Here is a 27,598-nt window from a genome sequence, read left to right as displayed (position 1 = left end):
CCTCTGAGTTTTTTCCTGGTTTCCTTTAAGACTCAGCCAAATGCTACCTTTTACATGAACGCTGCCCTGATCCTTCCTGGCTGCTAGCACCCTCTCTCCCATAAATAATTCGCATTTATTTCGAATACATCATGAGTATACATATTCACATTGGTTTCCCTATCGGAACAGAAGTACTTTGAAAGTAGGGACTCTTTTAACTTTTAACTTAGCGTGGTTCTTGGCACATGAGAAGCACATAATAAATGCGTGATGATGGACTCATTTCTCAGCTTGCAGTTTCTCTTCAATAAATCCTCCATACAGCACAGGTCAGATCATGTCATTTCCCTGTTCAAGCATTCTTAGTGGCTCCATACTGCCAAAAACTAAACTACTAGTCCCTTTCATTTAAAGCCCTCCACAATCTGGCTCTAACCTATCAAAATGAATAGCACAGATGTAACCTCTCTAAAAAGGCTTCTCTGGTCCTCCCCAGCTGTCAGTGCTCTACCTCTCCTCCAATACTCTGGCATTCCCTTCTCCCTGTAGAATGTGAGCTTTTTTAGGACAGGGATGGTTTTGTTTTTGCCTGTGTGTCCCCAGAACCTACCAGAGTACCTGGCATCCAGCAGGTGCTTAATTAATGTTTTCAGAATTCCAAGGAAAGCTCACTGTTACAGAGATAGGTACTTAAAGAAAATGGGGCCAAAAGCCCAATCACAAAAACTGGAAAATTTTCATGAAACCATAACAAAGCATTTCTTTTTCCTATCCACATCATGTCCTTAGGTACAAATGAAGTAGAAATGTGAATTGCCTGGGAACATTATATATACTATTATATGCCCTTTTGATTTGTCAGATTTGATTCAGTCATAAAAATGGCATATATTTGGGCTAATTTCAAATGCTAGTCATCTAACACATTTTAAACACAAATCTACCTTATTTATTCAACAAATGTAGTTTATATATATGAAATTTAAATGCAACAGGAGAAAGAATTCAATCTCTTCAGCAATTGAGAATTTTTTTGTAAAATAGTTACCTCTTCTACATCCTGTAAAAGTAGATTTTCATGCATCGAATTTGTATAAAAATAGAGTTACAAATGCATCTGACAAACAAAATACAAAGCAGTGATCAGTAAATCTATTCTCTCAGAAGCTAAGCACTAAATACTTCTGTAACAAATTAATACAAATGATTCTGAATGAGTCAGAGACGTAGAGGTGCAGAGACCTGAGAGATCATCTTGTTCAACCCCTTCAATTTACAAAAGATGAAAGTGAGATCAAAGAGACAGAAAATGACTTGCCCATAGTCACATAGGCAGTAAGCAGTAGAGGCCCCTCAAGCTCCAAGTCTTTGCTCTTTTTACTCTGCCACAGGGGTTTTTTTTTTCCCTTAAAGCATCTTCAAAAAATAAGATTAATAAAGTAGAGTATATAACACTGTTGCCCAATGGTTCCACGCTAATCTAAAAACATATTTTAAGCAGAGGTAACTTTTTCAAATAACTGAAGGAAAGTAGACATTAAAACTACAAATTTTGGAGAAGACACAATATGTTGCAAACAAAGATTTTCACTGACAAACAGCAATGAAATAAAGTGCCATTTTCCACTTTATTCAAATCTTAAATTTGTATATTTTCTTCCGGTATATCATGCATTCAGGTTTAGGATTTAATTAAATTCAAAATCAGAGTAAAAGAACTTTCTAAAACTAAGAGAAAAATAAAAAAAACCCCAAAATTCCCCAAAAATTCTTTGATGAATTATCAAACAAATATTACAAACACACCCTGGGAGTTTGGGGTAAAGTACTAACCAGTTACTGCCAGCAGCTGTGAAACTCTCACCTCCATTTCCTCCCTGTGAGACCTGTCTCTATCTTCAAATTCACGTGTCCTTCTCCGAGCCTCTTCAAAGGCCTGCTGGGCCAAGGCATCCTCCTGCTGTCAGAAAAAGGAATGAAATGAAGAGTCTTCCTTTGACTTACAATGAACGGTCAACATCAATTTTAATGGCAGGTTTACTTGTTACATCTCCTTTCGATACACAAAATGGAAGGCTGTTACTCCAAATGCCAGTGCTTGTAGATTAAGTTTATGCTAGTTTTAAAAACTTTGCATTTTCGTGTTTCTACATGAATGGCAGGATGTCAGGAGTGGACTCAGGTCATCTAGGTGCAAATACTGTCTCAGTTAACTATTAGTTGTATAATCATGTAACCTTTTGGAACTTGGTTCTCTTATCCGCAAAATGGAAATAATACTCATGCTACTTACCTCATGGGGCTGTTCTCATATCTACTTATCCAACCCAACTCCCTCTTGTTGATTTCCTGTCCCACATCTCCAACTGCCTACTGGACATCGCAAACTAGACGTCTTATAAAAGTCTTAAACTCAACACATCCAACACTGAACTCATTATCTTTTCTCCCTTTCCTTCCTCCTACTCCCCATATAAGTGAACTATCATCCGCCTAGTCTCCCAACCTAGGTGTCATCTTCAACTCCTCACTTTCTCACTCCTTATATCCAGTTTGTTGCCAAGGGCTGTTAACTTTACCTTCACAACATTTCTTGCATATGATCTCTTCTCTCCTCTGACACTGACACCACACAGCTGTAGGCTCTCATCACCACAAACCTGAACTCTTGTTAAATAGCCTGCTGCCTGGTCTCCCTGCCTTAAATGTTTCTCCACTTGAGTCCAACCACTACTCAGCTATCAAAATCATAGTGCAAGTTTGACCATATTACCACCTCTATTTAATAATAAACTCCAGTGGTTCCCTAATACCTCTAAAACGCTTTGACTTTTAAAGCCCTTCATAACTTGGTGCCTTCCTACTTTTGCAGTCTTCATACATCTTACCCACCTCCATATACTCTAACATCCAGTGACACAGTCTACCTTGCTGGTTCTTAAACAAGATACTCTATCTCCCAAGTCTATGCATTTTCTTTTCTTTTTTTAAAATAGTATTTTATTTTTTCCAATTATATGTAAAGACAACTTTTAACGTTCCTTTTTACAAAATTTTGCATTCTAAATTTTTCTCCCTTCCTTCCCTCCCCTCTTCCTAAAACAGTAAGTAATTTGATATATATTATATGTGGGCAATCATGTAAAACATATTTCCACATTAGTCATATGTGAAAGAAGAAACAGACCAAAAGAAACACACACACACACACACACACACCCACCACACAAATAAATGAAAACAGTATGCTCTGACCTGCATTCAGAGTCTTTCTGTTCCTTATCTGGATGTAGATAGCATTTTTTTGAGTTCTTTGGAATTGTCTTGGATCATTGTATTGCTAAAAAGAGCTAAGCCATTCAGGTGATCATTACACAATGCTGCTGTTACCGTGTACAATGTTCTCCTGCTTCTGTTCATTTCACTTTGCATCAGTTCATGTAAGTCTTTCCAGGTTTTTCTATTCCATTATGTTCATATACCATAGCCATTCCCCAATTGAGGCAACTCCTCAACTTCCAATTTTTTGCTACCACAAAAAGAGCCGCTATACATATTTTGTGCAGGTAGGTCCTTTTCCCTTTTTTATGATCTCTTTGGGATACAAGTATGCATTTTCTTAAAAAATAAGTTTTATTGATGTATTTTTTATATTACCATAGTTTCCTCTAGCATTTCTCCTCTGCTCCTCCCAGAAAGACATCTCATACAAAAAATAGTATTCTTTTTTGAAGACAAAGAAAATATATCAGTCTGACTGATGCACTGACAAAGGCTAAGAACACATGCAATGCACAACACTTGTGGTGGGGTGGGAATGTCTCCTCATCACTTCCTGTGAGCTGTGCTTATTCTTTATAATTCTGTTTTATGATTCCCTTTTGCTTTATTTGGTTGTGCCTTCCATTTTCATTGCTGTAGGCACTGAATGTACATTGTCTTCTTGGTTTCACTGACTTTACATCAGTTCACGTAGATCTTTCCCTGCTTCTCTTTGCCAAAATGTGTCAATTCTTACAAATATAAGAATGCATACTCACAGTCCATTACATTCATGTGTCATAATTTGTTTAGCCATTCCCCAATTGGTGGGCATCTATTTTGTTTCCAATTCTTTGCTAAATATTTCCATGTTGGTGAGCACTTTTTCTTATCAAGGACCTCCTTGTGTGCTATAAGCCCAGTAATGGAATTTCTGAGTCAAAGAGTATATGGGCATTTTAGTCACTTTACTTGCATAATTCCAAATGGTCCTACTATTCACCAATATACTGGTGTGCCTATCTTCTCTAACACTACTATTGTGTCATCTTTGCCAATTTGCAGGATGTGAGGTAAAACCTCATGCTTGTGCTGATTTGCATTTTTTAGTAGTGATTTAGAGTATTCTTTCATGTGGTAGTTAATAGCTAGCAATTCTGCATTTGAGAATTCTTTGTTCATGTCCTTAGATCACTTACCTACTGGGGAATGGCTTTTGGTTTCATATGTATCTGTCACTTGTTGATGTATCTTGGATACCAAGCTCTTATCAGAGAAATTTAATGTAAATATTTTTTCACAATCGACTGCTTCCCTTCTTATTCTAGGTCCATTAATTTTGTTTGTACAGAAGCTTTTTAGTTTAATTTAATCAAAGCTATCTATCTAATCTTTTGTAACTGCCTCTATCCCTTGTTTAAGAATGTATTTCCTATCCATAGCTGTGAGAGCTACTTCTCTTCTAATTTTTTAAATGTATGATCTTTAGTATTAAGGTTATGTATCCATTTAGAATGAGTGGTAAAATATGTCTAAGCTTAATTTCTCAAGTCTGTATATTTTCACTGGTTGCTCTCCATGTCTGGAATTATCTCACTCCTCACCTCTGTTACACCTGGCTTCCTTGAGGTCTCAGCTCAAATTCCACTGTTTGCAAGAGGCCTGTCCTTATACACCATCATATTGTTGCCTTTCCGCTAAGATTTTCTCCAGTATATCTTGTATCTATCTTGTTTGCACACAGATTTTGCATGTTGTCTCCTCCATTAGGATGGTGGCTTGTTGAGAGCAGGGACTCTTTTTTGCCCTTTTTTGGGGATCTTCAGTGCTTACCACAGTGCCTAGCACTTAGCAGGTACTTATAGGGAGGAATGAGCCTTAGAAATTTTAAATGATCATAAACACATGTGTGTTCTTATAATTTCAAATTGTAAGGGTTGAAATTTGAAATCAAAGAATTATGTGAGTAAAACAAAAGGACAGGCTGCTCGCACAACAGAAGTGGCAGATAATTGTCAGACAAGGCTGTGTGCTTCATTGGTATCCCTGTGACATCAAGAAAGATTGAGAACAGGCTCCCAGCATGTGATGGATTTTTGGGAGGGCACAGACAAGAGTCATACAGTATGAGCAGGCATGGATGGGTTTCAATCTGTGTTGTTAGAGGGCCCACATATAGCATAGCAAGTCTTGGAAATACCCTGAACCGTGCTTAGGCTCTAACGCTCAATGAAACATTTTTCTTCTTAAGGTTAGTTATTATGTGCACAAGGGAATAAACTCCTCTTGGGAAGGAATTCTCTCTATCCAAATTTTGCTCTCTCCTGACCTCTATCATGTTTGAGACAAAACAAGTACAGTAAGTGTTTGTATTGCATAAGTGTTTGCTTTGCGTTATTGTCTTAATTTATCTGATCATTCTTGTCCAATTCTTAAGTGTCTCCCACCTAAGGAATGACAGATGCAAATGGCTGTATTTTTGGTACGTAATTTAAAAAATGAACTATATTTTCTATAGCTACGTAAAGTGTTATTTTTCTTTTCTTAGTGAGCTTTTTTTGCTTTTATTGCAAGCATATAATATTAATTGGCAAAACACCAAATACGAGCTTCACTATCATAAAATCAAAACATTAAGCAATATTACAAAAAGATTTTTTGACCAAAAACCAGCCACCAAGAGTTCAAAGCTTATACAGCAACACAAAGCATAAAAAATACAAATTCTCAAATGAAACAGTCAAAAAACACCTGTGGTTTCATTTCTCAAGACTTCAATCATTTCAGGTCTTTCTTCTGCCACACAATGATGTTAAAGGACTTAGTGGTTGCAGTGTCTATTGTCCTCTACTTCTAAATCTGTCTTGTCTGAGAAATTGCTTTCCTTATGCCCAATTAAAAGTCATTGGTTATTATGCTTTACATATACTTTAAGCTAAATTCAAACTGTAGCCCATTCTTCAAACATATACTTGTATATGAAGGAATTAAATGTAATGATAGCACAAACAAAATGTAAGTGCACACGTTTTTTAAACTTAATCTTTTCAGATGAGAAGTTACAAAAACAAACTAAAATTCCAAGCCAATCTGATGTCCAATTAGTTTAGCACTCTCTTTAAACTTCATGTTTAATAAATAAAAAATTAAATATGAAGACCTAAGCATAAATTGTATGAAGACTTAAACATTTTGACTCCTAATTTCCTTTAAATCAAAGCAAAGAAACACATTAGTTATAGTAAGGTCACACCTGTGAAGTGGTGGAACTATGCAGTTACCTGAGGAAATACCAAAATGGGGATTTTTTCCTGTAAAATAGAGTTTAGCTGTCTGCATTAAGTTTCTTTTAAAATACTTTTAAGTATGAATCTGTCAAATATTCATATATGTTGACGTACAAACTGATTGTCTTGATCCTATATAGCATTTAGCTCAATGGTAAATTTCCAATTATTATCTTTCTTTAAATTCATGACTATCAAATCACAAAGAACAGCTATTGTGTATTTTTTTTGAAAGAAGAATGCAAATATGGCTAATTATTCTTGTGGAAATACCAAATAGAAAGATAAAACCTTAAGGATTTCAGCATTAATTTTTAAAAATTAGTTTTATGTTTTGATAGGAAGTTTCTCACATGGAGAATAATACTGAGGTAGATGCAGAAGACATGAAAATATTAAATTAAGTCCATTTTAATTTTTATATTCCTTTTAAGATTACAAAGCAAATGAGGGGAGTCAGATTAGAACTGGGGTCTTGAAACTTTCAAATTTTTTTTAATTTTAATTTTAATTTTGCCAGGCAATTGGGGTTAAGTGACTTGCCCAGGGTTACACAGCTAAGTAGGTGTCAAGTGTCTGGCCTGAGGCCACATTTGGATTCAGGTCCTCCTGACTCCAGGGCTGTTGTTCTATCCACTGTGCCACCTAGCTGCCCCTGTTTATTTTATTTTTAAAAATATATTTCATCCATTTTAATCAGCCAAGATCTGCCTTCTCACCCTCCCATCACTCCAATCCCTCCTCCCCAAATGAGGAAAAAAAGGAGAAAAGAAAACATCACAAACATGTATAGTTAATTAAAACAAATTTCTATTTTCTACAGTCCCAACCACCCTTCCCCCATCCCCCCCAAATTAATTGTCTCATTCTATATTTTGAGTCCTTTCCCTCTCTATTAGGAGATATTATGTTTCATCATTAATCTTCTGAAAACCTGACTGGTCATTATGTTGACAAGTGTTCACGATAACAGTATTCCATCACATTTATATACCATTATCTATTCATCCATTCCCCAATTTATGGGCATTTTCTCAGATTCCCATCCCTTGCCACCTCAAAAAGTCATAAATATTTTTGTACATATTTTGAGCTTGTTTTGCTTAGGACAAATTTCTCCCTTAATCTACTTTTTCTCTACCCCGCCTTTTCCTTTTTCCTTCCTATATCCCTCTTTGGTGAAAGGTATTTCTGTATCCAATTGTGTGTGTGTTCTTCCTTATTTTGATCAGTTCAGATAAAAGTAAAAACCTTCAATGTTATACCACTGAACATGGCACAAGCCAAACAACACCACACATCTGTACAATGCTTTAGAGTTTTGCAAAGTAATAAAAAAATAAGTACTCATATTTACATAGTGCTCCGAAGTTTACAAAGTGCTATCCCTATAATTAATGATCTTATGAAGAAGGTAGGGCAAATATTATCTCCATTTTATAGATAAGGAAACTAAACAGAGGTTCAGAGAATGGTTAATAAGTTTGCACATGACCACAAAGTCAGCAACAACATCAGTGCTAGAATTCAATTCTCTAAGTAGAATGTTCTTTCCACTATATCATTATATTAAGACTGAAGTCCTAAGAACAAAATTTAAAATAAACACAACAATGATAACCATCAACTTCTTGCTAAGTTTGAAATGACCCTACCTGGGCTCGTTCTTCATCAAATTCCAAGCAACCCATACCATCCAGTCTCTGTAGATCAATCCAGCCTTTCCAGATGACACAAACTCCATTTAGAATCATTGGAGCCTTTAAATATACCTGAAACACAGTTTAACAGAAAGCAGCAATGAAAACACATGAGCTCCACCACATAATTAAAGATCAAAGAATGAAGGTAAATGGAAAATATCCACTTTTTTTTTAGGGTTGAGGTGAAAAAAAAAAAAAACCAAGGTAACAAACAAGTCTATAAGAACTGTGAAATGGTATGGAACCTCATATTCTTTTTTTTTAAAATTAGCTTTTTTTTTTTTTTTTTTTTTTAGTTTACAACACTCAGTTCCACAAGTTTTTGAGTTCCAAATTTTCTCCCCCTCCACGCCAAGACAGCATGTAATCTGATATAGGCTGTATATTTACCTTCACATTAAACTTCTTTCCCCAATAATAAAATGGTAAAGAAGAATTATAACCAATGAGATGAACCATGAAAAAGATGTAACAAAACCAAAAATAAAATAAAATTTTAAAAAAAGAGAGAGCAAATAGTTTGCTTCAATCTGCATTCAGATTCCATAATTCTTTCTCTGGATATGGAAGGCCTTTTCTCCATTGTGAGTTTTTTGGAGTTGTTTTAGAACTTTGCATTGTTGAGAAGAGCCAAGTCTATCAAATTAATCATCACAGAAGCAATGTGTCTGTGGTTGTGCACAACGTTCTTCTGGTTCTGCTCCCTTCACTCATCATCAGATCATATAAGACTCTCCAGGTTCTTATGAAGTCCATCTGCTCATTTCTTACAGCACAATAGTATTTCATTACATTCATATAGCACAATTTGTTTAGCCATTCCTCAATTGATGGGCATCTCCTTGATTTCCAATTCTTTGCCACCACAAAAAGGGCTGCTGTAAGTATATTTGTACATACGGGTTCTTTTCCCCCTTGTATGATCTCTTTGGGACACAGCCCTAGAAGTGGTATTCCTGGGTGAAAGGTTATGCACATTTTTATAGACCTTTGGGAATAGTTCCAAATTGCTCTCCAGAATGGTTGGGAATCTCATTTTCTTGACCAAATTTCGATCTGGGTCAATTCTGCTACCAGGATCTTACTTCTCTTGGTTACAACTTCAATAGTTATCTTATATCAAATAACATATCAGAATGGGATTATAATTAAATAGTATTTATTACCAACCATTAAATGACACGTGGCTGTTGCCCTATCTATAAGTTAATAGACACATCAGTCAAAATTAATCAAAGTCTTTTGAATTAGATTTAAGTCAAACTATTTATAAAGCCTTTCTTGATCACTCCAATTGTTAATGCATTTTTCCTCTGCAAATTATCTTGTATTTAATCTGTACATATTCTGTTATCTGTCAGCAGAAAATAGTTTACTTGGGAGCAGAGACTATTTTTCATTTCTATCATTTCTCTGTTACAGTCAACACGGTGTCTCCGAATTTAACTAGATTTTAGATTTTGCAAGAAATTTTTAAAGCCTTTTTCTACCTAATGCTAACCATTAGGACAGAAATCAAGAAAAGTTTAATCAAATATCTAGTAATTTAGATAAAATCACAACGGAACAAAATTTACCATAATCTCTTACAAAAGGTAAAAACATAAACAGCTGAGATCAATTCCTCAGACACCCAAAGAATTGAGTTTTTTCCTTTACTTCAATTTTTGGGAGAGAAGACAAGAAAACATACAATATTCAGTATTCAATAAACAGTCAAAATAAAAACAGAGCTCCTAGAAAATGTTGCAGGACTGGTACAGATATTTTAGCTTAACTTCCCACACCTTCTATGCACTACTTTAAAGTCTTTCTTCCATCCTTTGTTGTATTACTGAAGCAAACCTGGGTTCCCTGTAGGCTCTGCTTAAATTCTAGGAAAGTTCAACTAAGCTGGAACCACTAAATACCAATAGGGACAGACTGTGTGCCTGTGCCTAAATGACCATCCCTAGTTAATCATGGAGATACCTGGTTCATCACCAGAAGACTGGCCATCAGGGAACGAATGTTTTCTGTTTTCTAGCTGTAGTATATTATTGAGTGTGTAAGAATGAGAAACAACGCTTAGCCCTGTGCTGGTTCCCTTCTACCTACACAATAACTGGCAGAAAAGGGGGCAAAAGTTGCTTAAAATATCTATCAACTATTACTGCAAAATGGGAAATAAAATTTAGAATGCTTACTCTGAAATCACTGAACAGGCATAAGTTTGATCAATTTCAAGGAAATCAGCAAAAATCTAGAAAACCTACGTTTTCCTATACATTTGGAAGAACATTAAGATTTAACTGCACATAGGGTTTTTTTTTCCTAAAAAGATATAGTCATCACCCCCCCCACACACACACCCCCTACCTAAACTTCTACTGCTGAGTCTCTCCAAAGAAGCCCATTTTCTGACAACACTTAAAGCCTTCCCTGCTTAGTACAAAATGCAAGATTGTGCTCCACTAGTAGAACCTTTAAGAATCTGAATTGGGGCAGTGAGGTGGCACAGTGAATATAGAGCACTACCCTTGGAGTCAGAAGGACCTGAGTTCAAACCCAGTCTCAGACACTTACTAGATGTGTGATCCTGGATAAGTCACTTAACCCTGACTGCCTCCAAAAACATCTGTGAGTCTTCTGTGGGACCAAATTTGATCATTAAAATTAAAGTTCTCAGGGTTTTTTTTTTGTTGTTGTTGTTGGTGAGGGCATTCTTTTCATTTATAGTATGATGAGTCAACATCCGTATTACTTTCCTGTCCCAGTTTACTTGACTTTGAATCAATATATAAAATTTCCCCAAGGCTTCTTTGTCACCTTCATTTCTTTAATTCCTATGGCACAATAATACTCCACAGCATTCAAGTACTATAGTTTATTCTGTCATTTCCTAGTTGATGGGCATCTACTTTATTTCCTGTTCTTTAATGTTACAAAAAGTGGGAATGCAAATATTTTGGTGTATATGAGCTCTTCTTCTTCTTCTTTTTTTATTATTTACCGCCTTGGAGAATATTCCCAGCAATGGGATTTCTGAGTCAAATTGTATAAGCATTTCAGTTGCTTTCTTAGCATAATTCCAAATTGCTTTTCAGAATGATGAGTACAACTCACAGCTCTATCACCAGTGCAGTGGACCTGCCTTTCCACAACCCCTCCAATTTGCCAGGTGTGAAGTATTGTTTTTAATTTGCATTTTTATTATTAGTAACTTGGAGCTATCTTTTCTACTGATTGTTAATCATTTGCAATTCTTCTTTTGTGAACTACTTGTTGCTATTATTTGACTACTTATTGATTAGGGAATGTTTCTTCATCCTATATATTTTTGTTAGTCCCTATACACATGCTGGATATCAGGCCTTCTGAGATACTGAATATAAAGATGTTTCTCCCAAATAACAACATCCCTATTATTCCAACGATATTTTAGTTTCTTTAATTTTGCTCATGCAAAAATGTTTTTTTTTTAATGTCATGTAACTGAAGTTTTCTAACTCACCTTTTGTAATCTCCTCTATTCCCCCTCCTCCCTTTTTTTGGTTAAGTATATTTCCCCTGTCCTAGCTATGAAAGGTATGTGATCTGAATCTCTTCTAATTTTGTTATGGTATGACCTTTAAGGTTCAGATTGCACATCCACTTAAAGTTTATTGAAGTATATAGTGTAAGATGTTGGTCTAAACCTAATTTTTGGTACACTGTCTGCGGAAAAAAATCATTAAGTGCTTAGTATTTATTGATACAGATATAAGCAAGACAGACCCTGCTCTCAAGGAGTTTCCATTCTAATGAGGGAATACAATACATGAAGGGAAGGTAGAACTGAAAAATAGGGATGTACTTTAGAAATAGATGAGAATGACTGCACAAATATAAACTCTATCAGATCACCTATTGTCTCAGATTGGGAGGTGAAGAAGGAATAGAATTTGGGACTCAAATTCAAATTAAAAAAAGTTTAAAAGATTGTTTTAATGTGTAATTGGGGGAATTATTAATACTGAAAAAAGAAATACATGAGAAGTAGATTAAGAAATTCAACTACATAAAGTTAAAAAGGTTTTATATGAACAAAACCAATGCTGTTAAGATTACTACCAACTGAGGAAAAAAATATTTGCATTAAATAGACACAGTTTGGAAGTCTAGGAAGCAAGAATAGGCCCAGAAAGAGAACCAAAAGCAGGCCTGGGCCCTTCCACAATATGGAGGCTCTAGGAGGAACTTGCCAATGGGAGAAGGGGGCAGATTACAGCATCAAGAACATGCACAAATCAACATCCTGTGGGTAAAGCAATGAGTACAATAAATTAATCAATCAACATTTACTAAGCACCTGCTATGTGCTAAGCACTGAGGATTCAGAGACAAAAGACAGTCCTGCCCTCACAGAATCTTTTCTTCTGGAAACCCTTTGGAACCAAACAGTAAAAGTCACTATACTGCTCAAAACCTTCAACTGAGGGATCCCACTGCTAGGTATCTATGCCAGTGAGGTCAAAGACAGAAGAAAGGCCCCATCTATATAAAAATACTGAATGCTGCATTTTTTGTGGCAGCAACAAACAAAAAAACACAAACCTGGCATCAAAGTGGGTAGTAACCGGGGAATGACTAAATAAATTGTAGTATATCGATTTGATAGAATATGATTTTACTGCTATAGTACATTAATAAAATGTAGGAAGCTACACATATGAGGAATTCAGAGAAACTGTAAGGCTTATATAAACTGACACCAAAGTCATCAGAATCATGAGAACAACATATAAAATAACTATAATTATATCAATGAAAAGAACATTAAATGAAGATTAATGCAGAGCAACTGTAATGGCTCAAATTGGCGCTGCAGAAGGACTAAGAAAACACTTCTCTCCTGGTAGAGAATGCTGTAAACATTGCCAGACTGTGTTGGTTAGTTTTGCTTAGGTATTCTTCTTGGTTACAAGGGAGGGTACTTTGTGTGTTGAAATGGTAGCAGTGGTAAAATCTGAAAATTATTGTGATAAAACAAACAAACAGACCTAGAGGCATTAATAAAACTTAGTTTAAGAAAAGAAACTGGAGTCCAAGAACACCACCAAGAAACATTGAAGAGGGACTAGTAGAGATACTGGTTCACTAAACACAACTGTTGAACTGTTTCAGCCACTCACTGCTGATTACTGGCTAGAAAACTGGACAAGTCTTGCTTGGTTACCACACTACTACATGTACATTATTCAAACTTTTTTTGATCAGGTTTTTACTGTCTCTTTATATAATGATTTGATAACTTCAGAAAGTGTAAAATACCTGGTTTAACATATACATATATATATATATATATGGATAACTTGAATAATTTTCTTCATTTACCCATACTAAATGTATAATCTTTGTTTTGTACAAATTCTAGTGCCATCTCAATGAAGATCAGATTTCATTCATTACTTAACTATATAACTGAGAATTACATTTTTTAGCCAAAAACTAAAATCATGACTTAAGGCTAGAAGAGGTTTGGGGTAAGACCATGTAGTGCCATCCCCTCTCTTTTTGTACAAGTTGGGAAAGAGAGTCTCAAAAGTTGTGCCTTGCCCAGAATCACTAATGTGGTCAGAAGCAAAGTTGGGGTTTGAACTCAGCTTTTTTGACTCCAAATCCAATGCTCTTTCCAGCCTCAACATACCAACTTCATTGATTTCAGAAGGCTTTTGACACAGAAGTTTCATACAACATGCTGTTAAGGTTTAGTTAAAGTTAAATTTTAGTGATAAAATATGATAACTGTAAATACTCAGAAAAATTACCCTCAAAATCCTACTGAATAAAATCTGTGTTTGGTGCTAATTGTACATATTTGTATTACTCCTTTTTCCTTACTATACAAAATTACTTTCCCTGTCAAAATATCCAATAAACCTTAACAATACGATGTCCTTATTTCAGGGAAAGGACTGTAAGACTTCTTTTCTTCTCCCATTTGACTAAGGGAAATCGCCTGCAGTTATAGCTGAAACCGTTTAACCACATATTTCCTTCTGTTCAGATAAGTGCTAGTTCCCTCCTCTACCATTCTGAACATAAGACTGAATATATACGAGTGTGTGTTTATGTTGTTCAGTCCTGTCCAACTCTTCGTGACTCCACACAGATCTATACACATGCATCTTTAGTATCTGCTGACTATGCTTCTGCCTTAACAACTGCATGCTCCACCCCACAAAAAAACATCTTACATATGTCATACAAATACAATCACGACTAATCCATTCTCTTTCAGACCTCAGACCTTTCTCTTTTTCATACAAGGGAAAATAAAAATCAACAGCAGCATTGTGCTTGTATACTGGTGGCTGCAGCAGTAATTCTCTCAAGTAGCACTGATATACTACCTTGTATTGACTTTTAATAATGTTCTAATATTCTCTGTTTCGGTGTGGAAATTTCTTTCACTGATACACATACCAACACCTCTACAACTTAAGAGACAATCTTTGAGAGTAGTAGTGACTAAAAAAATTCACCCAGCAACCAAGGCAGTGGTAAGTCCTAGTGCCAGCTTCAGCTGGACTGGCTCTCATACAAGAGAGAGACATACAGTTCACAGCCAGGTCCACACACACTTTTCAGCATGGTGCCCCACCCCGCTCCCAGCTTGTGCCCCACTGGTGTGTCTTTTCAGAATTCAGGGTCACTTCTGATCACAAAGTGGTATTGAAGGAGAACTTCAGTGAGTTGACTTAATTAGAATTCAGATGTTTCTTTACAACCAGTAAACTTCCTAAGTTCAACAATATTGATTTTTAAAAACTATTTTTATATGTGAAGATGACAAAATTGGTTTTCAGATGGTCCCAGTGTGGGGGCTGAAGGAGTAGACATGAATGCATAAAGGGGTCATGATTCTGTCACCCTGGGAAGTTCCCTTCATCAATCCATGAAATCACAATCTAGACGATGACTTAGCCAAAGGTCAAGGGAGTTGCTAGAGGAACAAGCCTAAGTGATTGGGTCTAGAGTAACACAGCCACTATGTGGGAGTAGGGAGGGTAGATGAATCCAGGTTTTCTGATTCTAAGCACAGCTTCCTCCACAGTGGTAATATAGAATCTCACATTCAAATGAGTGCAGTCATGCGGAGTTCTTCAAAGTAAATTCTTGGTACCTTTATATATTCATGAAAACAAACCCTGTAAGTAATTGAGGAGGGAAACTACTGTCTCTCAATGGTTTGGCATTTCCTCTTGTAATTTCTTAATTTCATTTAAAGCTAACAAAGATTTATTTTTCACTGAAACATAAATATATTTCATCTGAGAGTTTGAAAAGAAGCAGTTTATTAGATTATATACTCATTCCATTGTCTTTCTAGAACAATTAAATACTTTAAACTACAACTCATTCATAAGGTAAGGGTTTCAACTTGCAAAGATTGTCCAAGTAGCTCAGCACCACACAAAAACAAAAACAATAATCTAACTTTTTAACTGACTGATTTTATTGCCAAGGAATGTGTTTTTGAAGCACCATAGGAAATCAAAGAAACATGGATTGTCACTTAACAAAATTTGTGTTTTCTTTACACTGCCTTCAGGAAATAACCACCACCATCATTGATATGGTGGAAAGACAGGTCCTTTCCTCTCATGCCTTGCAGAGAATGCCTGGCACCTGGCAGCCCTTGAAGGCTTCAGTTGAAACGAACTGAATAAAGAGCCCTTTCAAGTTTGTGAAGTATTTCCCATATGTGATTTCATTTGATCCTCAAAGCACTACTGGGAAACAAGTGATGATAATCCACAGTTTACAGAGGAAGAAACTGAGGCTCAGAGAAGTTAAGGGGCTTCCTTATGGTCACAAAGCTGTTAAGTTTCATGAGGCAGGATTTAAATCCAGGGCTTTCTGACTACAAATCATAGATTAGAGATGGAAGAGACCATAAAGATCATCTGCTCTAAGTGCCTCATTTGATAGGCGAGGACACTAAGACCCAGAGAGGGGAAGGCCAAGGACACACAGGTAAGGAAGTGGTCAAGCTCAGATCTTCTTTCCACTGCCCAGGCTGCCTCCTGCTGCCTAGCACTCAACCCACTACTCCAGGCTTCCACTCAAGATACAGCAGAAGTTGTATATCTGTTGCTCTACTAATTATCATTGGGCATTCGTAATGTAAATTTTACTCTAGATTAAACAAACACTGCCCTGTCAGTTTTCAAGCTGTTTGTGGAATCCATCACTTTGGTAGGAAAGGGTGTATTTTTTTTTGTTTTGTTTTTCTAAATTTTTTTTATTTATTGGGATTTTCTTTTTCCCTAGTTACATGTAAAAACATTTTTAATATTTGGTTTTTTTATTTTTAATTTAAATTTATTTATTTAACATATTTGGTTTTCAGCATTGATTTTCACAACAGTTTGAATTACAAATTTTCTCCCCTTTTCTACCCTCCCCCCCACTCCAAGATGGCATATATTCTGGTTGCCCTGTTCCCCAGTCAGCCCTCCCCTCTATCACTCCCCTCCCCTCTCATCCCCTTTTACCTTCCTTTCTCGTAGGGCAAGATAAATTTCTACGCCCCATTGCCTGTGTATCTTATTTTTTAGTTGCATGCAAAAACTTTTTTTTGTTGTTGTTTTTGAACATCTGTTTTTAAAACTTTGAGTTCCAAATTCTCTTCCCTCTTCCCTTCCCACACACCCTCCCTAAGAAGTCGAGCAATTCAACCTAGGCCACATGTGTATCATTATGTATAACCCTTCCACAATACTCATGTTGTGAAAGACTAACTACATTTTGCTCCTTCCCAACCCATCCCGCTTTATTGAATTTCCTCCCTTGACCCTGTCCCCTTTCCAAAGTGTTTTTTTGATTACCTCCACCCCCATCTGCCCTCCCCTCCATCATCCCCCCCTCTTTTATTTTTTTTTGTCTTCCTCCCTCTTCTTTCCTGTGGGGTAAGATACCCAACTGAGTATGTATGGTATTCCCTCCTCAGGCCAAATCTGATGAGAGCAAGGTTCACTCATTCCCCCCTCACCTGCCCTCTCCCCTCCTCCCACAGAACTGCTTCCTCTTGCCACCTTTATGCGAGATAATCCACCCCATTCTATCTCTCCCTATCTCCCTCTCTCAGTATGTTGCTCTCTCATCCTTAATTTCATTTTATTTCTTTTAGATATCTTCCCTTCATCTTCAACTCACCCTGTGTCTGCTCTCTCTCTTTTACATATATATTTACACACACACACATATATATATACATACATACACATACATACATATACACATAGATATACACATACATACACATTCACTTCTATATATACATAAACATTATATATATATACATACGCATATTCCCTTCATCTACCCTAATACTGAGGTCTCATGAATCACACACATCATCTTTCCATGTAGGAATGTAAACAAAACAGTTCAACTTTAGTAAGTCCCTTGCCATTCCTGTTTCTTGATTACCTTTTCCTGCTTCTCTTGATTCTTGTGTTTGAAAGTCACATTTTCTATTCAGTTCTGGTCTTTTCACTGAGAAAGCTTGAAAGTCCTCTATTTTATTGAAACTCCATATTTTGCCTTGGAACATGATACTCAGTTTTGCTGGGTAGGTGATTCTAGGTTTTAATCCTAGCTCCATTGACCTCCGGAATATCGCATTCCAAGCTCTTCGATCTCTTAATGTAGAAGCTGCCAGATCTTGGGTTATTCTGATTGGGTTTCCACAATACTCAAATTGTTTCTTTCTGGCTGCTTGCAGTAGTTTCTCCTTGATCTGGGAGCTCTGGAATTTGGCGAAAATATTCCTAGGAGATTTCTTTTTGGGATCTATTTGAGGAGGCGATCGATGGATTCTTTCAATTTCTATTTTGCCCTGTGGCTCTAGAATATCAGGGCAGTTCTCCTTGATAATTTCTTGAAAGATGTTATCTAGGCTCTTTTTTTGATCATGGCTTTCAGGTAGTCCAATAATTTTTAAATTATCTCTCCTGCATCTATTTTCCAGGTCAGTGGTTTTTCCAAGGAGATATTTCACATTGTCTTCCATTTTTTCATTCCTTTGGTTCTGTTTTATAATATCCTGATTTCTCATAAAGTCACTAGCTTCCACTTGCTCCAATCTAATTTTTAAAGTAGTATTTTCTTCAGTGGTCTTTTGGACCTCCTTTTCCATTTGGCTAATTCTGCCTTTCAAGGCATTCTTCTCCTCATTGGCTTTTTGGAGCTCTTTTGCCATTTGAGTTAGTCTATTTTTTAAGGTGTTGTTTTCTTCAGTGTATTTTTCAGTATTTTTTTGGGTCTCCTTTAGCAAGTCATTGACTTGTTTTTCATGGTTTTCTTGTATCCTTCTCATTTCTCTTCCCAATTTTTCCTCTACTTCTCTAACTTGCTTTTCCAAATCCTTTTTGAGCTCTTCCATGGCCTGGGACCAGTTCATGTTTTTCTTGGAGGCTTTTGGTGTAGGCTCTACGACTTTGTTGTCTTCTTTAGGCTGTATGCTTTGGTCTTCTTTGTCACCAAAGAAAGAATCCAAAGTCTGAGACTGAATCTGGGTGTGTTTTTGCTGCCTGGCCATATTCCCAACCAACTAACTTGACCCTTGAGTTTTTCAGTGGGGTATGACTGCTTGTAGACTAACGAGTTCTATGTTCCACGTTTGGGGGGGAGGTGCCAGCTCTGTCACCCCAGCACTCCTCTTTCCCCAAGAACCCCCAGCCCGAACTGGGCTTAGATCTTCAGCAGGCTCTTCACTCCTGCTCTGATCCGCCACTTAATTCCTCCCACCAGGTAGGCCTGGGGCCAGAAGCAGCAGCAACTGTAGCTGCCCCGCCTCCACTGCCCCCGGGGCTGGAAGCCAAACCATGAACTCCTTCCACTCCCGCAGCTTTTCCCACTAACCTTCTCCGCAGTCTTTGGTGTTTGTGGGTTGAGGGGGTCTGGTAACTGCTGCAGCTCACATATTCAGGGCACTAGGGGCCCCATCCGCCCGACTCCAAGTTTGGTTGTTCTACCCCGCTCAGGCTGGGCTCTGCTCCACTCCGTTCCCAGCTCCCAGCTCCGTGTGGAATAGACCTCACCCAGAGACCATCCAGGCTGTCCTGGGCTGGAGCCCTGCTTCCCTCTGCTGTTCTGTGGGTTCTGCCATTCTAGAATTGGTTCAGAGCCATTTTTTATAGGTTTTTGGAGGGACTCGGTACGGAGCTCATTCTGGTCCCTGCTTACCAGCCACCATCTTGGCTCCGCCCCCGGAAAGGGTGTATTTTAAAAACATAAAATATATATTTCAAATAAAGTTCATTTTTTGTGCAGATCCTTCCCTAATACACTCCCACATCCATATCTATAGCCAAGGCTGTAAGCCTCAGGCCAAACATTATTGACCATATAAGAAAATAAAGCAAGTGAGCACGAGTGGACAAAAAATCCAAACAAGAACCTTAGAGGAAGCAACCAAAAAATTACCTTTTATATACTGAAATTAATCCAGATGTAAACAGTTACTTAAGAGAAGGTGGCTTAGCCATACCAGATCTAGAACTGTACTATAAAGCAGCAGTCATCAGAACTACTTGGTACTGGCTAAGAAATAGAGGGGTAGATCAGTGGAATAGGTTAGGTACACAAGACACAGTGGTCAATGACTATAGTAATCTAATGTTTGATAAACACGAAGCCTCCAGCTTCTGGGATAAGAACTCACTATCTGATAAAAACTGCTGGGAAAACTGGAAAACAGTAGTACAGAAACTAGGCAAAGACCAACATCTAACAACATAAATCAAGATAAGGTCAAAATAGGTACATGATTTAGACATAAAGGGTGATATCATAAGCAAATTAGGAGAGCAAGGAATAGTTTACCTGTCAGATCTATGGAGAAGGAAAGAATGTGTGACCAAAGAAGAAATAGAGAACATTTTGAAATGCAAAGTGGATAATTTTGATTACATTAAATTAAAACTTTTTTTGCACAAAGACAATGCAACCAAGATTAGAAGGGAAGCAGAAAGCTGGGAAACAATTTTAAAGCCAGTGTCTTTGAGAAAGGCCTCATTTCTAAAATAAATAGAGAACTGAGTCGAATTTATAAGAACATAAGTCATTCCCCAACTGAGAAATGGTCAAAGGATAGGAACAGGTAGTTTTCAGATGAAGAAATTAAAGCTTTCTATAGTCATATGAAAAACTGCTCTAAATCACTATTGATTAGAGAAATGCAAATTAAAACAACTCTGAGGTACCACCTCACACCTACCCGACTGGCTAATGACAAAAAAGGAAAAGTGATAAATATTGGAGAAGATGTGGGAAAATTGGAATAGTAATACATTGTTGGTAGAGTTGTGCACTGATTCGACCACCTTTTTTGACCTCACCTTCAACCTTATCAATGATGGTGGCGGTTATTTCCTGAAGGCAGAGTAAAGAAAACACAAATTTTGTTAAGTGACAATCCATGTTTCTTTGATTTCCTATGGTGCTTCCAAAACACATTCCTTGGTGATAAAATCAGTCAGTTAAAAAGTTAAATTACTGTTTTTGTTTTCGTGTGGTGCTGAGCTACTCGGACAATCTTTGCAAGCTGAAACTCTTACCTTATGGAATGAGTTGTAGTTAAAAGTATTTAATTGTTCTAGAAAGACAATGGAATGAGTATATAATCTAATAAACTGCTTCTTTTCAAACTCTCAAATGATGGAGGGCAAAGAGAGATTTGGAGTCAAAATATCTGTTGCAAGGAAGGGAGTTCCATACATTGATCTGAGCAATTTGGACCATGCTCAAAGGGCTATAAAACTGTGCATACCCTTTGATCCAACAATACCACTATTAGGTCTGTATCTCATAAAAAGGGAAAAGGACCCACATATACAAAAATATTTGTAGCAACTCTTTTTGTGGCAGCAAAGAACTGGAAATTGAGGGGATGCCCATCAACTGGGGAATGGCTGAACAAGTTGTGGTATATGAATGTAATGGAATACTATTGTGCTATAAGAGATGATAAGCAGGCAGATTTCAGAAAAACCTGGAAAGGCTTACATAAACAGATGCTGAGTGAAGTGAGCAGAACCAGGAGAACATTGTACATAGTAACAGCAACACTGTGTGAGGATGAACTTTGATAGACTTAGCTCTTCTCAGCAACATAATCTTGAAGACAATTTCAAAAGACTCATGATGGAAAATGCTATCCACATCCAGAAAAAGAACTATGGAGTCTGAATGCAGATCAAAGCATACTATTTTCTCTCTCTCTTTTTTGTTTTCTCTTTCTTGTGGTTTTTCCCTTTTGTTCTGATTCTTCTTTCACAACATGACTAATGTGGAAATAAGTTTATTATGATTGTACATGTATAGCCTATATTAGATTGCATGCCATCTTAGTGGGGAGGGGCGGCAGCAGGGAATTTGGAACTCAAAAACTTATAAAAGCGAATGTTGAAAACTAAAAATAAATAAAAAAAAGAATAAAAAAATGTTACTTAATCAAGTTTAGTTAGTTGAATATTAGAATTTTAATAAATCATTTAACAACAAATTACTTATGGAACATTACCAGGTATATAATACTGTATAAGAAACAATGAAGAGGTTAAGAAATAGTCATTGCCCCAGGAAATCTGACTGTGAATACAGAAAAAGAATCACAGAATGTCAGAGCTGGATGCGACTAGAGGGATTGTTGAGTTAAACACCTACAATTTACTGATGAGGAAAATGAGACCCAGAGAGGGAACAAAATCTTATTCAAAGTCACAGAAGCAGTTAGTGGCAAAGTCAGGATTAAAAACTAGGCACCCAGAGTTCAATGTTCTTTCACACTATTTGTGATTTCACTGGTCTGGGTATTTGCTTTATGTTTACAAATGTCAGTACCCCTATGACTTGGTTGCAGGAAGTCAACTTAAAATTTATTCAACGATGTCTATATGCAAGACATAGTGATAGGGGAATGCAAGGATAAATACTTCTTGATCTCAGAGATCTATTAAAGGAGATAGGACCTACACAAAACTCAAATACATGGCACAATATGACAAGTTCTGGGCAGCTAGATAGAGCAGTGGATAGCGTGATGAGTCAGGAAGATTCGAGTTCAAATTTGACCTCAGACACTTACAAGCTGTGTGACCCTAGGCAAGTCCCTTAACCTTGTTTATCTCAGTTTCCTCAACTGCAAAATGATTTGGAGAAGGAAAGGGCAAACCACTCTACTATCTATGCCCAGCAAATCCCAAATGGGGTCACGAGGAGTCAGACACAAATGAACAACAACATGACAGGTTTCATAAATATGGTACCAAGTGTTATAGTGAGTCCATAGTTCTGAAGGTATTAAATGTGCAGTGATTGTGAGACATGTGAGGACGTCAGAAAAATAGGACAGTTATAGAAGTATGTCTTGGTTGGGGCTAGAGATGGGGATTTGGCAGTCATTAGTAACAAGTTCTGATGCAACACAAGTTCTCTGTGGTTGAGAGTATGGAAAGAAAACAGAGAGGTGAGGACAGAGTATTGGAAGAAAAGTACAGAGAGTGAGAAGAGGGAAGGGTCAGTAAAGGAGTCAAAGAATGCTCAGAAAGGTACAAGGAAAACCAAGGTACTGCAAGGAATTACAAGATAAGGGAAGCAACAATCCTGAAGCACAGTGGTCAGCTATTGCAAATGCCACAATGAGGTCAAGTAATATTTGTTGTTGTTGTTCAGTTGTTTTGGTTGTGTCCAACTGTGATCTCATTTGGGGCTTTCTTGGCAAAGATACTGGAGTGCTTTGCCATTTCCTTCTCCACTTCATTTTGTAGATGAGGAAACTGAGGCAAACAGTTAAGTAACTTGCCTGGAGTCACATAGCTGTTGACACTGGATTTGAACTCAGGTCTTCCTGATTCCAGGTCTGGTGCTCTATCTACTTCATCACTGAGCTGCCCAAGTAATATAAGGACACAGAAAGGGCAGATTTGGCAGTAAGATCACTGCTGACATTTAAGAGAATGGATTCTGAAGAATGGTGGGAATGGGGGTGGAGTGGAAGCCAGGTAACTAGGAGTTTAAAAGACATGGGCCTTCTTAATGAAGACAAAGGGAGAGGTCACAGATTCCAGGAATTTGGCAGAAAAGGGGAAGAACGAAATTAGGTAGCGGATAGAAGGGGCCAATCAGGTTCAACAAAGCTTCTCATGAAGGGAATTTGTGGTTGTTACAGTCTTGTTAGTCATGTCTGACTCTTCAATTCGAACTCAGGAAGAAGAGTCTTCCTGACTCTAGGTCCAGCACTCTATCCACTGTGCCACCTAGTTGCCCCAAAAGATAAAGGTCTGTTTTATTCTATGACACATGGAGAAATCCCAGAGGAAACACCCTCTATCAATGAAGGCTGGTGTCTTTTTTGCAACTTATAGTCTTAAGAAAATTGCCCAAAGCAGAAGTTTCGAAATTTCCCAGAAAAATCCTCAATCAGATTAAGATGTGCAAGGGGGGTGGAGCCAAGATGGCGGCTGGAAAGCAGGGACTTGCATGAGCTCCCCACCACATCCCTCCAAAAACCTATAAAAAAATGGCTCTGAACAAATTCTAGAACTGCAGAACCCACAAAATAGCAGAGGGAAGCAGGGATCCAGCCCAAGGCAGTTTGGATGGTCACTGGATGAGGTCTATCGCACATGGAGTGCAGGGGAGCAGAGCTCAGTGTGGGAGGCAGCAGGACCAACTAGACCAGGAGCCGGGCAGGACAGGCCCTAGCATTCTGAATCAGTGAGCTGTGGCAGTTACCAGACTTCTCAATCCACAAACACCGAAGACAACAGAGAAGGTTAGTGGGAAAAGCTGCGAGGGACAGAGTTCACGGTTTGGCCACTGCCCCAGGGGCAGCGGAGGAAGTGCAGCTACAGAACTACAGCTGCAGTTACTTCCGGCCCCAGGCCCACGTGGTGGGAGGAATTAAGTGGCAGATCAGAGCAGGAGTGCAGAGCCTGCTGAAGATTTGTGTCAGGTCCGGGTTAGTGGTTCTTGAGGAAGGAGGAGTGCTGGTGTGGCAGAGCTGGCTGTATAGAAATAGCTCTGAAATCAACGGCGCATGCCCTCAAGCTTGGAACGAAGTACTCTTTGCTCTATAAGCAGTCATACCCCGAAGAAAAACTCAAGGGTCAAGTAAGTTGGCTGGAAACATGGCCAGGCAGCAAAAACACACCCAGATTCAGTCTCAGACTTTGGAATCTTTCTTTGGTGACAAAGAAGACCAAAACATATGGCCTGAAGAAGTCAACAAAGTCCAAGAGCCTACAACAAAAGCCTCTAAGAAAAACATGAACTGGTCTCAGGCCATGGAAGAGCTCAAAAAGGAGTTGGAAAAGCAAGTCAGAGAAGTAGAGGAAAAATTGGGAAGAGAAATGCGAATGATTCAAGAAAACCATGAAAAACAAGTCAATGACTTGCTAAAGGAGACCAAAAAAAAAATACTGAAAAAAATATTGAAGAAAACAACACTTTAAAAAATAGACTAACTCAAATGTCAAAAGAGCTCCAAAAAGTCAATGAGGAGAAGAATGCCTTGAAAGGCAGAATTAGCCAAATGGAAAAGGAGGTCCAAAAGACCACTGAAGAAAATACTACCTTAAAAATGAGACTGGAGCAAGTGGAAGCTAGTGACTTTATGAGAAATCAAGATATGATCAAACAGAACCAAAGGAATGAAAAAATGGAAGACGATTTCAAATATCTCATTGGAAAAACCACTGACCTAGAAAATAGATCCAGGAGAGATAATTTAAAAATTATTGAACTACCTGAAAGCCATGATCAAAAAAAGAGCGTAGATATCATCCTACCCTGATATTCTAGAGCCAGAGGGCAAAATAGAAATTGAAAGAATCCACATATCGCCTCCTCAAATAGATCCCAAAAAGAAAACTCCTAGGAACATTGTCACCAAATTCCAGAGCTCCCAGGTCAAGGAGAAAATACTGCAAGCAGCCAGAAAGAAACAATTTGAATATTGTGGAAAAACAATTAGGATAACACAGGATCTGGCAGCTTCCACATTAAGGGACCGAAGGGCTTGGAATATGATACTCCGGAGGTCAATGGAGCTAGGATTAAAACCAAGAATCACCTACCCAGCAAAACTGAGTATCATGCTCCAAGGCAAAATATGGATTTTCAATAAAATAGAGGACTTTCAAGCTTTCTCAGTGAAAAGATCAGAGCTGAATAGAAAATCTGACTTTCAAACACAAGAATCAAGAGAAGCATGAAAAGGTAAACAAGAAAGAGAAATCATAATGGACTTACTAAAGTTGATCTGTTTTGCTTACATTCCTACATAGAAAGATGATGTGTATGACTCATGAGACCTCAATATCATAGTAGCTTTAAGGAATATGCATATATATGTATCTATATATATCTGTATACATATATATACACATGTGTGTGTCTATGTATGTAGGTATATATATACGTGTGTGTGTATATATATATACACACACAAAGGGCACAGGGTGAATTGAATATGAAGGGATGATATCTAAAAAAATAAAATCAATTTAAGGGATAGGAGAGGAATATATTGAGAGAGGGAGAAAGGGAGAGATAGAATGGAGTAAATTATCTCGCATAAAAGTAGCAAGAAAAAGTGGTTCTGTAGGAAGGGAAGAGGGGGCAGGTGAGGGGAATGAGTAAATCTTGCTCTCATCAGATTTGACCTGAGGAGGGAATACCATACACACTCAATTGGGTATCTTACCCCACAAGAAAGGAGGAGGAAGAAGATAAAAAGCTGGGATGATAGAAGGGAGGGCAGATGGGGGAGGAGGTAATCAAAAACAAACACTTTCGAAAAGGGACAGGGTGAAGGGAGAAAATTAAAGAAAGGGGGATAGGTTAGGAAGGAGCAAAACATAGTTAATCTTTCACAACATGAGTATTGTGGAAGGGTTTTACATAATGCTACGCATGTGGCCTATGTTGAATTGCTTGCCTTCTTAGGGAGGGTGGGTGGGAAGGGAAGAGGGGAAAGAATTTCGAACTCAAAGTTTTAAACACAGACGTTCAAAAACAACAACAACAAAAAAGTTTTTTCATGCAACTAGAAAATAAGATACATAGGCAATGGGGCATGGAAATTTATCTTGCCCTACAAGAGAAGAAGTGAAAGGGGGATGGGAGGGGAGTGGGATGACAGATGGGAGGGCTGACTGGGGAATGGGGCAACCAGAATATACGCCATCTTAGAGTGGGGGGAGGGTAGAAACGGGGAAAAAATTTGTAATTCAAAGTTTTGTGAAAATCAATGCTGAAAACTAAATATATTAAATAAATTAAAAAAGATGTAACTGCAAAATGTTTAACAAAATAAATAAAAATACAATACAACATATATATTGTTAATTTGTGGTTTTTCACACCACTGGACTCGAGTATTGAAAGATTAAGTGACTTCACAATATGTGTCAGAGGTAACAAAAAGGAGAAAAGAAGGAATGAAATATTTAATAGTAAATCAAATGTAAAAAGGTAAATGAGAAAATGTCATGTTTTACCAGTTAGGAAAACTGTTAAGATATAATTCTGATTTTTTTAATAACTAGCGATAAGGATTATTATCAGAGTATTATATTTCTTTAATATCAACCTCAGATGGCAAATTTGTAGTCATTACTCAGCTACTAGATAGAAACGTGACATTCACAAGGTTATTTAATATCTCTGGGTCTCAGTTTTCTCATCTGTAAAATGAAGGTTGGATAGATGATATTTAAAGTTTTCTTCTACCACTAAAGTTCTATAAAACCTAGTACATACATTACGGTAAAAAGTTTTATATGCTGCATCATGTATGATTCTTAGATCATTAGTAAATGCAAAGCATTGTATTTCACGTATAAATGAATATCTCAAAAATAGGAAAGAGTCAACATTGCAGGGATTAATGGAAAAGGAGGGACACTAAGAAACTGCTGGCAGAGATGGAAATTGGACCAACCATTTTGGAAAGCAATTAATTTGGAAGTATGCTAGAAAAGTGACTAGGTGTCTATACAACCCAAACCAGAGACTCAACAGCTAGGAATAAACTCCAAGAATGTTAAAGACAAAAAGAAAAGTTCTATACACTCAAAAATATTCATAGCAACATTTTTTTCTAGTAGCAAAAAAGAGGAAATGAAGTTGATTATGATAAATTGCAATGCCTTAACAAACTGTTTATATGAATGTAATGGAATATTACCGTATAGCAGGATATGAAGAACATGAAGAATTCAGATAAGCTTGGGAAGACTCACCAACTGTTTATAAGCTACTTTGAACTGGTTGTCCCAGTCTCTAACTCCTCATGTCCAAACAGAAGTCATTATCTATCTCCCACAA

The 27,598-nt window shown here is 37.4% G+C and overlaps 1 protein-coding gene across 6 annotated transcripts in view; it reads right to left on the bottom strand.

Moving 5' to 3' along the window:
* Window positions 1–27,598, bottom strand: part of CBFB (core-binding factor subunit beta) — a 101,168-nt gene that overhangs the window by 34,191 nt on the left and 39,379 nt on the right. For 3 of the 6 annotated variants that reach the window (XM_036752001.1, XM_036752004.1, XM_036751998.1), the window contains 2 exons: window positions 8,186–8,302; window positions 1,816–1,942 (listed from right to left, as the gene is read on the bottom strand). In XM_036752001.1, coding sequence (XP_036607896.1) covers window positions 1,816–1,942; window positions 8,186–8,302 — 244 coding nt within the window. The remainder of the gene's footprint in view (window positions 1–1,815; window positions 1,943–8,185; window positions 8,303–27,598) is intronic. The other 3 variants (XM_036751999.1, XM_036752003.1, XM_036752002.1) reach the window with 2 other exon arrangements.

Source organism: Trichosurus vulpecula, chromosome 3 (assembly GCF_011100635.1).
Source record: "Trichosurus vulpecula isolate mTriVul1 chromosome 3, mTriVul1.pri, whole genome shotgun sequence".
NCBI lineage: Eukaryota > Metazoa > Chordata > Mammalia > Diprotodontia > Phalangeridae > Trichosurus > Trichosurus vulpecula.
The sequence above is the reverse complement of the archived record's forward strand: the minus strand, read 5'-3'. Positions and strand labels throughout refer to the sequence as shown.